The sequence below is a fragment of the Indicator indicator genome, chromosome 23, assembly GCF_027791375.1.
Source record: "Indicator indicator isolate 239-I01 chromosome 23, UM_Iind_1.1, whole genome shotgun sequence".
NCBI classification, from domain to species: domain Eukaryota; kingdom Metazoa; phylum Chordata; class Aves; order Piciformes; family Indicatoridae; genus Indicator; species Indicator indicator.
In genome coordinates, this window is record NC_072032.1 from 5182649 (window position 1) to 5195849 (window position 13201).

A 13201-nucleotide genomic window follows, 5' to 3' on the forward strand; every position below is an offset into this window, starting at 1 on the left:
TTTACTCAATACTGCTAACAGGAGCCATCCATGCCCTTAGTATAGTTTGTTTCATTTCCAAGCTCATAATTGCTATAAAGCCAAAGTGACATCAATGGACTTATCAATGAACTCACTTCAGGACTCACCAGAAAAATCATTCATTTGAGGGGCTCTTGGTATTTAAAAAGCTGGACTTTCTCTGTTGACCTTGAGCAAGGTGAAGGAGCATGGCTTTCTCTGGCTGGTTTGCCTGAACTAACACTTCTTTTACTGCTGCTACAACTCAAACCAGATGTCTGAAATGTAAGACAGTGCTGAAACTGAAGGAGGGATGTGTCTGGTTTCAAATAGATTTAAAACATCGCTGTAGTTGTCATAACAGTGAAGTTTTTTTATACTCTGACTGCAATTCCTTTTTCTACTTGCAGATGGTTTCTTAAAGCATATTCTAACCCTATTGATTTTACATACAAGACTGAATCTGAATCCATCAAGAAAGTTGGTAAGAAACTTTTGCATTTCTAATTGCTCAAACCAAACTGGTGAGGCTTGGATGCTTTAAGCCTTGTCACATTGGATGTGCAAGTCATGGCTTCCAGGAACATCTTTTGTTAACCAGGTTTTCTGCTGAGTTGCTGGAAGTCTATTTGTATTGTTAAATAATATTTGTAGATCAAGTAATTTATCTCCTTTAACACACAGCAATGGGATCCTGTCTAGCTGTGATGAATTATGAAAGTACTGTGTCAGAAGAGATGAGTTTCCAGGAAGGGGACAAGATTGAGATCCTTGGCTACTTCATTGAATGCATGGAATGGTTTCTTGGAAGGCATATGTCTACTGGCCAGACAGGTTTTGTAAAGACAGGTCATGTTAAACTGGACTTACCTAGAAATGAGTAAGTGATCTTTATTTAACTTCAGAGACTTAAGCTCTTCAGCTTGAAAATGTTGAATGTTAAATTCAGGTTTAGTTGGGATTTTTTTGATTGATTTTAATGAGAACAGTTTTGGTGTGGAGCAGTTAAAACAAATACTGAGAAACTGGATTATGAAGCTTGCTTAACTGCTGGGAAATATTATCTATAGTTATATCTGTTTCAGTTTCTGTTGTTCAGTTCACAAGACCCAAGAAGCTTTACTCTTGCAGAAGATTCCATTTTTGCTGGTCTCTCATGATTTATGTCAAAACATCTGAGTTCTGTTTGTGCTGGTATCCTTAATGTGCTTCAGATAGGGCTCCTCTGGCATATAATTGCTGATAATGCAGAGAAGCCTACAGAAAAGTGCACTCCTGCATGCACCACATCAGTAAGCTGCTCTTGTGTCTGGACTGTCTGCAGGCTGAAACAGCAAGTTCTGGAAGGCTCTTTTCAGGTCCATTTGATGTGTGACTTTATCTTAAATTCAATACCATAATGTCCTTTTAATGAATCTCTCAAAATGCTATACCATGACAGACTCCTAAAGGGCAGAAACTGAGAGGAGGTGCAAGCAGAGCTACTCAGTTTGTACATTTGTAAATGTGGCTTGATAGCAATTTGAACACAGCAGGACCGTGTCAAGAATGCATTGGTTTCTCTAACAAGGCCCAATGTGATGCAGAGAGCTCTTTAAACCTCATCTGCTTTCAGACTCCTTCAAGGTTGCTCCTTTCTCTGTCAGACCACAAGACCTGGATTTTCTGGAAGCAGAAGAGCTGTCTTTTTTTTCAGAAGAAAAAAACTTGGAAGAAGTGATACACTTGCTGGAACAAACCTCCCTCACTGATGTGTGCTCTGTGTACAGAGTGGGTAAGTGTGGGTTTTATTCCTTTTTACTGCCCAAGAGGCAGGTGCAGTTCCTAGCTGCCTGTTCTGACCATTTCTGTTTCAATGAGATGCTAGCCTTTACACCTACTTTGAAATATCTTGGTATCCAGTTTGATTGTGGCTATGGCATTTAAAAAGCCTTTAGATCATATATGCTACTTTCCTGCTGATGCAAGACTTCGCCAAGCAGAGCATTTACAAACCCTTTGTCCTTTTTTGGAGTGAATTAATCACAGAATCAACCAGGTTGGAAAAGACCTTCAAGATCATCCAGTCCAACCTATCACCCAACACCATCTGATCAACTAAACCACGGCACTAAGTGCCTCATCCAGGCTTATTTTAAACACTTCCAGGGATGGTGACTCCACCACCTCCCTAGGCAGCCCATTCCAATTGTCAATCTCTTTGAAGAATTTCTTCCTCAAATCCAGCCTAAGCCTCCCCTGGCACAGTTTGAGACTGTGTCCTCTTGTTCTGTCACTGGTTGTCTGGGAGAAGAGACCAACCCCCACCTGGCTACAGCTTCCTTTCAGGTAGTTGTAGATGACAATAAGGTCTCCCCTGAGCCTCCTCTTCTCCAGGCTAAACACCCCCAGCTCCCTCAGCCGCTCCTCCTAGGGCTTATGCTCCAGACCTTTCCCCAGCTTTGTTGCCCTTCTCTGGACATGTTCAAGCAGCTCAACATGTTTCTTAAACTGAGGGGCCCAGTACTCAAGGTGTAGTCTAACCAGTGCTGAGTACAGGGGCAGAATGACTTAAGAAGAGTTTTAAAAAACTCTGATCTGAACAGTTCTGCAAACTTTCAAATGGCAGAGTGCTGCATTATAAAAGCCAGTGTGTCCAGCGAGATGCTGCTGGCTGGAAAGGTGGAATAATAATTGCCAGCTAATGCAAATGTGCATCTCTGTGTGCTTGATTCAGATTTCAAAGGTATAGAAAAATAAGGAAAAAAGGAAACAAAGAAAAAAAAAAAGACATGCTTTTAGTTACCTAGTCTGTGACACAGCTTTTATTTCTTGAAGTGCTCATGCTTCACATAAACTAATCGAGATGATTGAGGTTTCACCTTTAAAGTCTTAGTGTAAGGAGGTGCGATGCAATTATCTTGCTGAACAATGTGTTATCCCACCACAGGATCTCCTGTGGTGATGCATATGACTGCCAAATAGCTACCAAAGTTTTCTATCTATCGGTGCTGCCCTAAGACAGGCCTGCAGGCTCCAGTTTGAAAGGAGCTGGCTGTGCAGGTTTGACTCAGGCAGGTTGGTTTTACTGTGCACATCAGTTTGTGTGTGACCAACAACTGAGGCTTGTCAGACCTGAGCTGCAAAATGCAGCTTATGTCCAAGCGCAGAATGATTCCACATCTCTCCTTCCTTACTCAGATGAAAAATCTGGAAGCAAAAGCTCAGACCTCTACTAGGCACTAAAACAATTCCATGGGCTTAGTGGCCATACTGCTATTTCTGCCTATTGCGTGTTTGCCACCATATCTCAGCTCCCCTCTAATCTTTACAAGTGCCAACAACTTCTCACATCTTCCCCCAGCTAACAAGACCATCTTCACCACTTGGGCTTTGATTCTACCTGGGGTATGCAGATGTCCCCCCCACTTCACTGAGCAGTGGCAGGTGCATGATGCTAACTGTGGAGAAAGCAGTGACTTTATCAGCAGGAAGGTCTATCTCTAGTATCTGTTAGCCTAAACTGAGGCTAATTTTCAGTTCAGAATTCTTTGTCAGAAGAATTGGATGTGTCCTAGAAGTTTAGTAACTTCTAAGCCTGACCCAAAGCTATTTGAAACAGAAAAAGCATGAAGATACCATAACTAACGTGGTTCTTATTCTTTCTTCCTTACAGACCAATTGGAAGAAGCAGAACTGCAGAAATCCTATGAATGTGGTAATATATTTTTTTTTGCCTAAAACTATTAACATGATTTGAGATTCCTGATCTTTTTTGCCATCTTTCTCCTTTTGTCTCTTCCCATTATAACTTTCCTCCCTCTTTGCTCTCCTAGGTCTTGCTGTAAAACACTGGTTTTTCATACAGATTGTCTTGGACCTTGCTCTTCAATTGCAAACTGTATGATTTATTTTTACTGCTCTGACACACACACACACACACACACATATACACCCCACCCCCTGACCACTGACATCAACAGGGCAAAATACTCCAAGGGGCACCTGGCAAGTGCTGACTTTGAACTTCTAAAGATTTTTCCATCTACTAGACAATTTCATCCCATAAATCTATTTCCCAAAGAAGATCTTTTGATGAGGGTGCATATTTCCCATTGGCATTTAGTTTTTAGCTGTCACTGCCATTACTTGCATTGTCCTATGCTTTTCTAAATACCAATTTCTATATTTATGATCCTGATGAACAGTTTCAGAAATGAAATTCTAAGCAATCTGAGCTCTAAATCTGCAACTTCATTAAGCTCCTGTTGATAGGCAGCTGTAAGCTTTACACTGACTGCAAATGAGATCCTTAGTCCCTGCCCTACTATGCTGGATGGATAACAGTGGGAGGACTAAAGAGATGATACCATGTCTGTCTGGTTTTATACTTGTGAGGTATTCAACAAAGCTAGTATGAGCAGATCTTAGGTCAGTGACCACAGCAGTCACCACAAACTTGGTGATTTTGAGAGAGTTTCTGTGCCAGCAGAGCATCAGGATTGGTATTTGAGTGAAAGAAGAAATGTTATTCTACATCACACAGGCATGGCTGGCCACACAGAGATAACGTGGGCAGGAGAAGAGGACTTTTGCAGACACCCTCACAGCACCCATATGAGACTTCAACTGCAGCAGCTGAGTTTAGGCACCCTCCCTGGCTAACCTGCCTTAGTTGTCTCTCAAGACATGGGCACACTCTCACCCAACTCACATGCCTGATCAAATTCACAGCGTCCTTACACTTCAAGTCCATCCATTTCCTGACCTTGGGCCCTCTAACCAGTCTCCAGTTCAGACCTTGGGTCTTCCCAGATTCTGGTCTCCCTCTTCTTACCAACCAGTTGGAATTGTAAATCGTTGTCAGACCTTTCACTCATACACCCAGAGAGAACACATGATGTGCACTCAATGTATGCTATTTGAGGGTGCACTCAGGCACAAATCTCACTCTTAATTAATGTTGGACTTCTGTTGAGCAGTGCTGGATCAGGCACTGGGCCTAGCTAGCTAAGTGCACTGATCAGAAGCTTGCTTACAAGCCCTATTTATCCCCATTCTTGCTGTCTCCCACAACTCTTCCTTCCTGACCTGTCTCTGCTCCCACCTTTGGCACATCTCCTAGACAAATGGTTAGGGAAGTGCAGGATGTTTACACAATGTTACCCTAGCAGCATCTTCCACTGGTAAATGTTCTCACTGGTCTATCAAAGCTCTTTGTGTGTGTGCACAAATGGAGTTATGAGCTGTAATTTGTTATTTGAATTTCAGATGCTCCATCTTCACATTCTAGCACAGGATCCACCAGCAAGAATGGCAAGATAGAAGAATTGCTGAAGAACTTCAAGAGCTTGGAGGTCACCCAGGCAGAAAAGCCAACTACTGAAGGAAAGGGTTCTGCTGGCTCTCCAAATACAGCAAACTTTCCTCCACCTGAGGGACCTTGCTTCCATATATGCCAGGATGATGTTCAAGCATCTGGCATCTTTGAGTCATTGATATTTTTCTTAAATAGGGAAGAGTATGACAGGAACTTCAAGCCCCTGTATGATTTCTCTTGCCCATTTCTCAGCAGCATGTTCTGTGGGTTTGCAGAAGAGGAGGAACTGGTCAGCTTCTTCAGATCAGCAAGGGAAGCAGCAAAGAAGGCAGGCATGTCCTGGGCACTAGCAAGGCTGTGCTTTCTCTTAGGCAGGCTGAGTGTTAGAAAGCTGAAGCTCTCCCAAGCCCGGGTGTATTTTGAGGAGGCATTGGGAGCAGTGGCTGGAGGCTTCAGTGATTTGTACCTTGTCATTGCTCTCTACACAAACCTCACAGCCATCTACTTGACACAGAAGAACAAAGAAAAATGCACTCATGTGTTTGAGAAGGCTGCATCTCTTCTGATGGGAACTCCCAACTACATTTGCAGTGCTGACCTGGAGTCAGATATTCTGAAGTATGCTCTGAAGAGGACAATTCTGAGCCAGAACAAACACGCAGAGGCAAGGGCATGCTTTCTACTGGCAAAACACTACGGTGCACACAAGCAGCATGAAGAGGCACTGCCATTCTTGGAAAGGTTTCAGCTCTTGCTTAAGGACTTGGGTTTACAAAACAACTTAGCAAACCACTGTTACTTCAAACTAGCAGAGTCCTACCACGAAAAGTGCTTGCCACACATTGTGTTAAGTTGCATAAAGGTAACCTCTTCCCAGAGCCCAAACACCTTAATGGATTCCTTGCAAAGGATTGATTTAGTCATCAAAAATGCTCCGAAGATTTACGGTCTGAGAAGACTCAGACACATGCTCCCATCCCAAACTGCACCTTACCTTGTGCAAGCACTTTCCTCAGTGTTCAGTGCTGAGCAGCAGGGCCTGTGCAGCACTCTCTGCCTCAGTCTAGCAGAACTGTACAGCCACCACAAGCGGTATGCAAAGGCCATCACTTACATGCTGCAAGCACTGGACTCTGTCTCTGCTAAGCCAGAGGAAACTATTAACAACTTGGTTTCACTTGCTTGGTTATACATCCTCCACAGGCAATGTGATGTGGCTTTAGTCATTTTAAATGCTGTTGTGGACTCTTCCTGGAGCAATCCCCAACAACTAGGCATTGCTTATAACATGCTTGCTATTGCTCTGAGAAGAACAAACAACACCAAAGCAGCTGCTGAGAGCTACTACAGAGCACTGTGCCTCTCGGAACAGACTGGCACCACCCACAACCAAGCTATAGCCCTGGCTAACTTTGGGGCACTTTGCCTGCATGCAGCAGCCAGCAAGCTGGCAGAACATTATTTCATCAGGGCAGTGAAGCTCTTCTCCAAGCTTCCAAGCATGGATTGTGGCCAAGACTTTATCCAAGTCCTCCTTCAGCTGGGATGTTACTATGTTGGTAGAACACAAAGAGAAAAAGGAAGGGTTTATTATGAATGGGCTTTTTTGGTTGCAATGGAGACAAGTCACTTGGAAAGTAAGTTTTTGGGGTGTTCTCTCTCAAAGCTGTGAAGTGGACCAATGGGAATGCTTGTTGTGGAAGTATGGAATAGTTCCTTAAACAGCTTTTTATGTCTGGACATGTGACAGCTATCGAAGTGCTCAAAATCTTTGCTCTGTCCTGTAATGGTGGAGAAATAGAGATGTTGGTTTGCTCTTCTGGTGGTGCTTAAGTTTGCCCCAAGTGATAAAGAACATGAAATGTTAAGGAAAACTGAAATAATTAGTAAAGAGGCTAGAGATTTCTACGTTCAGGAACACTGCCAATATTTATTGGTAGCACAAACAGACCAGACTCAAGCTGAAAGATACAAAACCAGTCAGTACTCTGGATTGGTTTTGTAACAAATAGTTGTGTTTACAAGACCCATGCTTGCTTTACTGAATATTCAATCAGCTACCATGCTGAAGGCAGCTTCTATAGGTAAGGTGACTGGCTTATTAGTTCATTTGGAAGATCAAGCCTGAGGTAATCTCTAGCTTTTGTTAATCTTGGGGGTGAAGAAGCTGGCAGTGCCAATCTTCTTTTTAAGACTTTTATATTGTTATTGGCTGTGCTGTAACTTGTGAAAGGGGAAGTAGTAATTATTTTAAAGCTCATTGAAGTTATATTTTGAAATAGACTTGTGTTAGTGTTTCTAATCTATTCTCCTAGGCCAACTACAAGCAATTAAACTGCTGTGCCAGTTCTACAGTACAGTTGCTCCCAACGAGGCTCAGTGTGTGATCTACAATGAGTATCAACTCTCTTTGGCTAGAAAGTTGTCCAACAAAGTTCTGGAGGGACAAATACTGGAAACCATTAGTCAGCTCTACCTGTCTTTAGGAACAGAAAGGTAGGATCTGCTGGATGACTTGGCTTTCATTCTGACTGATTTTTGATACAGCTTCAGGTTGTGACTGAATTCTGAGAACCCTCTGGTCATGAGCAGTTTTCCTTGTTTCAGGGCTTACAGGTCAGCTCTGGAATATACCAAAAGAAGCCTTGGAATATTTATAGATCTCCAGAAAAAAGAGCAAGAGGCATATGCTTGGCTAAGGGCAGGGAAGATCTACTACGTTCTGAGGCAGAACGAGCTGGTGGATCTGTACATTCAGGTATGCTGCCCACAGGTACAGGAATGCACATGCCAACGTGGTGCAGGTGGTGTGGTGAGAGCACTTCAATATAATGATCCCAGAGGTCTTGTTAATTGCTGTTCTGAACAAATGCTGACACCATTTATGTAGTGCTTGACAGCTGAAAGCCTCAGTGTCTTCTGTTAGTCACAGAATGTCAAGGGTTGGGAGGGAGCTCAAAAGATTGAGTCCAGCCCCCCCCTGCCAGAGCAGGGTCACTCAGAGCAGGTCACACAGGAACACATCCAGGTGAATTTTGATTGTCTCCAGAGAAGGAGACTCCAACAGCCTCTCTGGGAAGCCTGCTCCAGTGTTTTGTCTCCCTTGTTAGGAGCAGGCCAGGGATGTGCATGTGTATTCCACTCCGTGCATGCATGGAAGCTGGCATTTTAGAGCAGAGTCAATGCCTGTCCACAAGGAAAGTCTCAAAGCAGGAATCTACCCACTGAAATGTTGATCACTGTGTCAGTAACTTGTACAAGTCCTCACATCTTAACTTGCATGTAAAACACAACTGCCACAATGTGATGCAATGGAGTCCTTAGGTGCCTGCAGCCAAAACAGGAGGGAAAGAATTGCTGCCTTGATGCTTAAGAGCAGAGCTGGAGTTGGATCAACTGAATGCACTTTGAAAATCTCAGACCACAAACTCAAAGCAAGATTCTTAATCCTGTTCCACATGGAAGTCCCCGTTTACATTCCTACTTACCCTATCACTGAGTATCCTGGTGTTCCTGCTTTGGGAAGGATGTGTGCTGCTTTCCACGGCTAACATGGCACAGATTTAGCTCAGAGGAACAGGACAGCAGAGCTGCATTTATTTACAGGATCCACTTCAGGCTCTTACACCTGCACTGTTAGCAATATCTAACCTGCAATTAGAATTTTTCTGTAGTAAGCATTGATCTAATTCCAGTTCAATGTGGAAGCTACCAAACACACTGTTTACAGAGTGCCATGTGCTGACAAAGGGAGCAGGATACTATTGCCAGAAAAAGGGTGACCACAGCACTCTGTGCCCAGCTTGCTTAGGTTCCTTTTTCAGCAGCTGGCCTGCTCAAAAACAGGGTACCATAAAAAAAAACAGCATGGTCCCCTCCAATAGAGCCTTTCCTACCTTACAATGAGGAGAGAGGCTTTAATGAGCTCTGGTTTCAATTGCTAATATTTATTATTTATTAATTTATTTTTCTTTCTTTCCTCATTCCTTGTTCTCAGGTTGCTCAGGATGCTGCCCTTCACACAGGAGATCCCAATTTAGGAATGGAATTGTCTGAAGCTGCTGGAGACATATTTTTCAATGGTACTTGGGAGAAGGAGAAAGCAGTGACTTTCTACAGGGTTTGTGCAGTTTTTCTACTGCATCAGTAGTTATGCACCCTCCTGTTACAGCAAGTGTTCCACACATGCTGCACCAAAACCTGATCCTGTCAGCAAATACTTTATAACCTACTGCAGCTGAATGCTTTGTCATGGTGTTAACAGATCACCTCTTGCACTTCCTGTGCAAAATGAAACCAGAAACTGCCTGATGTGCACTGACAGCTTTCCATTTGTGTCATCTTGGAGTTCAGCTGTACCTAATGTTATGTGTTTCAGGACAGGGCTCTCCCACTTGCTGTCCAGACTGGCAACAAACCCACTGAGCTCAGGTTGTGCAATAAACTGGTGGAGCTGCTGGTGAATCTGAAGGCTTATGAGGAAAGTCTGGAATATGCAAGAGCATCTCTCATGCTCAGTGTAAATTTAGGTAAGACCAATTTCAGTTACAGCTGAATGACTGATGTCTATGAACTACGCCAGACTAAAAGGTTTTCTTCCTTTGAATTCAGTCAGATTTCTTGCCAGGGTTCCACAACAATGCTCTCATTGCTATTTTTGCCTCCATTTAAGAATTAACAATATTATTGCTGCCTCCTCTAACTCCACATTCATATGGAAACCTTTGGTGGAGCACAGAATGAAACCTGTGATTCCAAAGCCCAAACTGAGCATGCTTCTAGAAGCTAAGATGTAATACTGTCCAATACTGACCAATATTGTCCTAAGAGGCTTTTGCATGTCATACTTGCAGATTGTTGATAACATTGCTGGTGACCCAACCTGGTAAAGTAATCAAACCCCACAGGGCTAGTTTTAGAAATGGCTGTTCTTCAACTTTGGGAGCTATTCACCTGATTAAAACCCCTCTCACCCCTGCATACAGGCACAGAGAGGTAATTTTGATCAGTCTGAAAAATCATCTCTTTGTCAGTTTGTGATGTGAGGTATGTGCTGGGAGGGGCAAGGGAGTCTGTGACCCAGCTAGATTGTTCCATGACTTTCATAATAATCTGTGTTCTTCATAAGCATGCACATGGGTGTGTATTTGTCCAGGAGACATGAAGGTAGCTGTTTCTTAAGCAAATCCCAGACATCATCAAATCCTCCAGCTGGGAATTCAGTGGGATTTTTCTTAAAGAACAGGTTTTGGCCATGGGTCTCTTGAGAAAAATTAGTTAGGAAAGGGAAAAGGGAAGGATTGTGGAGTCTCCTTCTCTGGAGATTTCCAGGACCCATCTGGATGCCTTCCTGTGTCACCTGCTTTGGTGACCCTACTTTGGCAGGGGGGTTGGACTGGATGATTTTCAGAGGTCCCTTCAACCCCTACCATTCTGTGATTCTATTAAACAGAAACTCAGTAAACACTATCTAGTAATAAACCAGAAAATAGCAGAGAGGTCTTCTGCTGTGAGACAATTTGCCTGCTTTGCCTCTTTGGTCTTTATCCTGACTCTCCCATTACCTCCTCAGGAGATCAGCTAAATGAGCGCATAGCTTACCATCGTCTGGCTGCCATCCATCACCACCTGGGGCACTCTGAGCTAGCTGAACATTTCTATTTGAAGGCCTTGTCCCTCTGTTCCTCTCCTCTGGAGTTTGAGGAGGAAACCTTGTACTACGTCAAGGTGTACTCCATCCTAGGAGACATCATATTCTACGACCTCAAGGTAAGAAATGTAGTAATTTCTGCAGCAGGGTTTGGCATCAGTAATGTTCTGTGGCAGCAGGTTTACCACATTCAGGGCTGCTGCATTTAGAATGGAAATATAATGAAGCAGGAAAACCTACTCAAGTCCAGCATCTGTACTCTTCTTGTTTGATTCCTAATACACTGAGCTTGGATGTTCTCTGTGTAGTACAACAAAGGGTGCTCCCCTTGTGTCTCTTGTTTCAGGACCCCTTTGATGCAGCAGGCTATTATCATTTGGCACTGGCTGCTGCCATGGACCTGGGCAACAAAAAAGCTCAGCTGAAGATTTACACAAGACTTGCCATAATCTACCACAACTTCCTGGTGGATCGGGAACTGTCTCTCTTCTTCTATCAGAAAGCAAGAACCTTTGCAACAGAGCTGAACGTGAGGAGGATAAATCTAGCTCCTGATCTGTGCTATAAGAGTTTGTAAGCACTTGTGGAAAATGCAGTCTAACAACTGCAGAAGTATCCAGAGAAATATTGCACTGGCTAGGAGGGTGCAGAATGCATTCATTGTCTCACACCTGTGCTGCAAAATTACCAGACTAAATCACCAGTTTACATGGCAGTGAACTTTTCACTGTCTCCAGGGTATATACTGTCTACAGGGTATGTATCTGTTTAAGGAGCAGCCTGTGAACAAAACCCCAAACCCATCAGTCTTAAACTAAATTTTCCTCTCTAGCTGGATACTGCAATGGTCAAGGCATAGATATAAAGACATTTAATAAAGTGTTACAGAGCAAAAACCACTCCCTGGGATTGTGCCTTTCTTTGTATGCCTGAGCTCTCACCTGCTCTAGCTCTGCTTTGACATCAGCTCCATTTGCACAAGTTTGGTAGGTGAAGTCTTTGAGAACTGGCTCAATTCAGTTCTCCAGACATCACCCCTCACTTTCTGTCAAATACATCCACTGCACAACCTACATGCACTAGATAAAATTTCTCTTTCAATTCCTGCACACTCCTCTGTGTGTTGTTCTAAATAGCTTCCAGAACTGAAATCCCTGCTACTACCCAAGTTTTGTTTTGTTGGATTTCACTGGTCAGGTGAAGGCATTCTCTCCCTGTTTTCAAAGCTAAATTATCAAGGGGGTTTTATTAACTGACCTTTTGTAGAGCTGTCACTGTTGTCTGCAATGATACCTTACAGCATTTCATTACATACAACAACATGATATTCAGGAAACGGAACCATTTCACTTCAGCTGCAAACATTCTAGGCTCTGAACTTTGATAGCTCTAAATCATTGTGCCTCAAAATATTTTCATTCCAAAGCTCATGTGGAAATGACAGGTCATGCTCTACCTTTTGCAAAGGGATATTCATGTCTTAATCTGATAATCTTACAATTAAATATTCAGAAACTGTGAAATGATGCCTTTTATTTTCTGTAACCTAACAGCTTCCGTATGAAGTGTTGATTGTAAAGAGACGTTAACAAGAATGGAGGTATGGAAATGTCTTTGGAAGATGTGGAGAGTCTCAGAAACCAGCTAGGGGGTTTTGGCTACATACTCTATTTTTTTTGCTTTATCCCATCAAACCTGGGGAAAGGTGCATTAGGCATCTCTGCATAAAACACAATAGAAAGTGGCAGATGAGACTAACGGATACCAAATGACCAGAAGCCTCCTTTTTAACTGGAGGAAGAGCTCCACCGCTTTCTCACGTCCCCAGCCTTGTCCTCCTCGGAGAAGTTCAGCCTGCTTCATGTTGTGTTTTTTCAGGTTCTAATGTATCCAACCTTGAGCCGTTCTCTTGCAGGGCCAAGCGCTGGATTTTGCTAGCCGAGAGAGCCTCTAGCCACACGGTGGCGCTCTCTAGCTTCCCAGCGCTGCCCTCCAGGCCAGCAGGTTAGGAGACGAGTTCGAAAACCTGAAGCAGCAGCACGCTGCTCTTCCAGCACCCTTCTTTCCAAGCAAAATCTGATATCTCTTAAAAAAAAGCAAGCCCACTCAAAAAAATCCTTTAAAAAGTGAGGACCTAGAACGAGATGAATCTTCAAGCCCCGTTCCCAGGACAAGCAAGACCGGACCTCCAGACAAGCATCTGTGTGCTTTGTTGCAAAGGAAACATCCTTCAGGAAATCAAGCAAGCAATA

At 43.3% G+C, this 13201-nt stretch overlaps 1 protein-coding gene across 1 annotated transcript in view; it reads left to right on the forward strand.

Moving 5' to 3' along the window:
• Window positions 1-13201, forward strand: part of SH3TC1 (SH3 domain and tetratricopeptide repeats 1) — a 37730-nt gene that overhangs the window by 8439 nt on the left and 16090 nt on the right. The window contains exons 8-19 of the mRNA XM_054391422.1: window positions 411-484; window positions 685-880; window positions 1647-1774; window positions 3656-3697; window positions 5251-6936; window positions 7615-7795; window positions 7889-8057; window positions 9297-9419; window positions 9678-9828; window positions 10872-11068; window positions 11296-11522; window positions 12865-12953. Coding sequence (XP_054247397.1) covers window positions 411-484; window positions 685-880; window positions 1647-1774; window positions 3656-3697; window positions 5251-6936; window positions 7615-7795; window positions 7889-8057; window positions 9297-9419; window positions 9678-9828; window positions 10872-11068; window positions 11296-11522; window positions 12865-12953 — 3263 coding nt within the window. The remainder of the gene's footprint in view (window positions 1-410; window positions 485-684; window positions 881-1646; window positions 1775-3655; window positions 3698-5250; window positions 6937-7614; window positions 7796-7888; window positions 8058-9296; window positions 9420-9677; window positions 9829-10871; window positions 11069-11295; window positions 11523-12864; window positions 12954-13201) is intronic.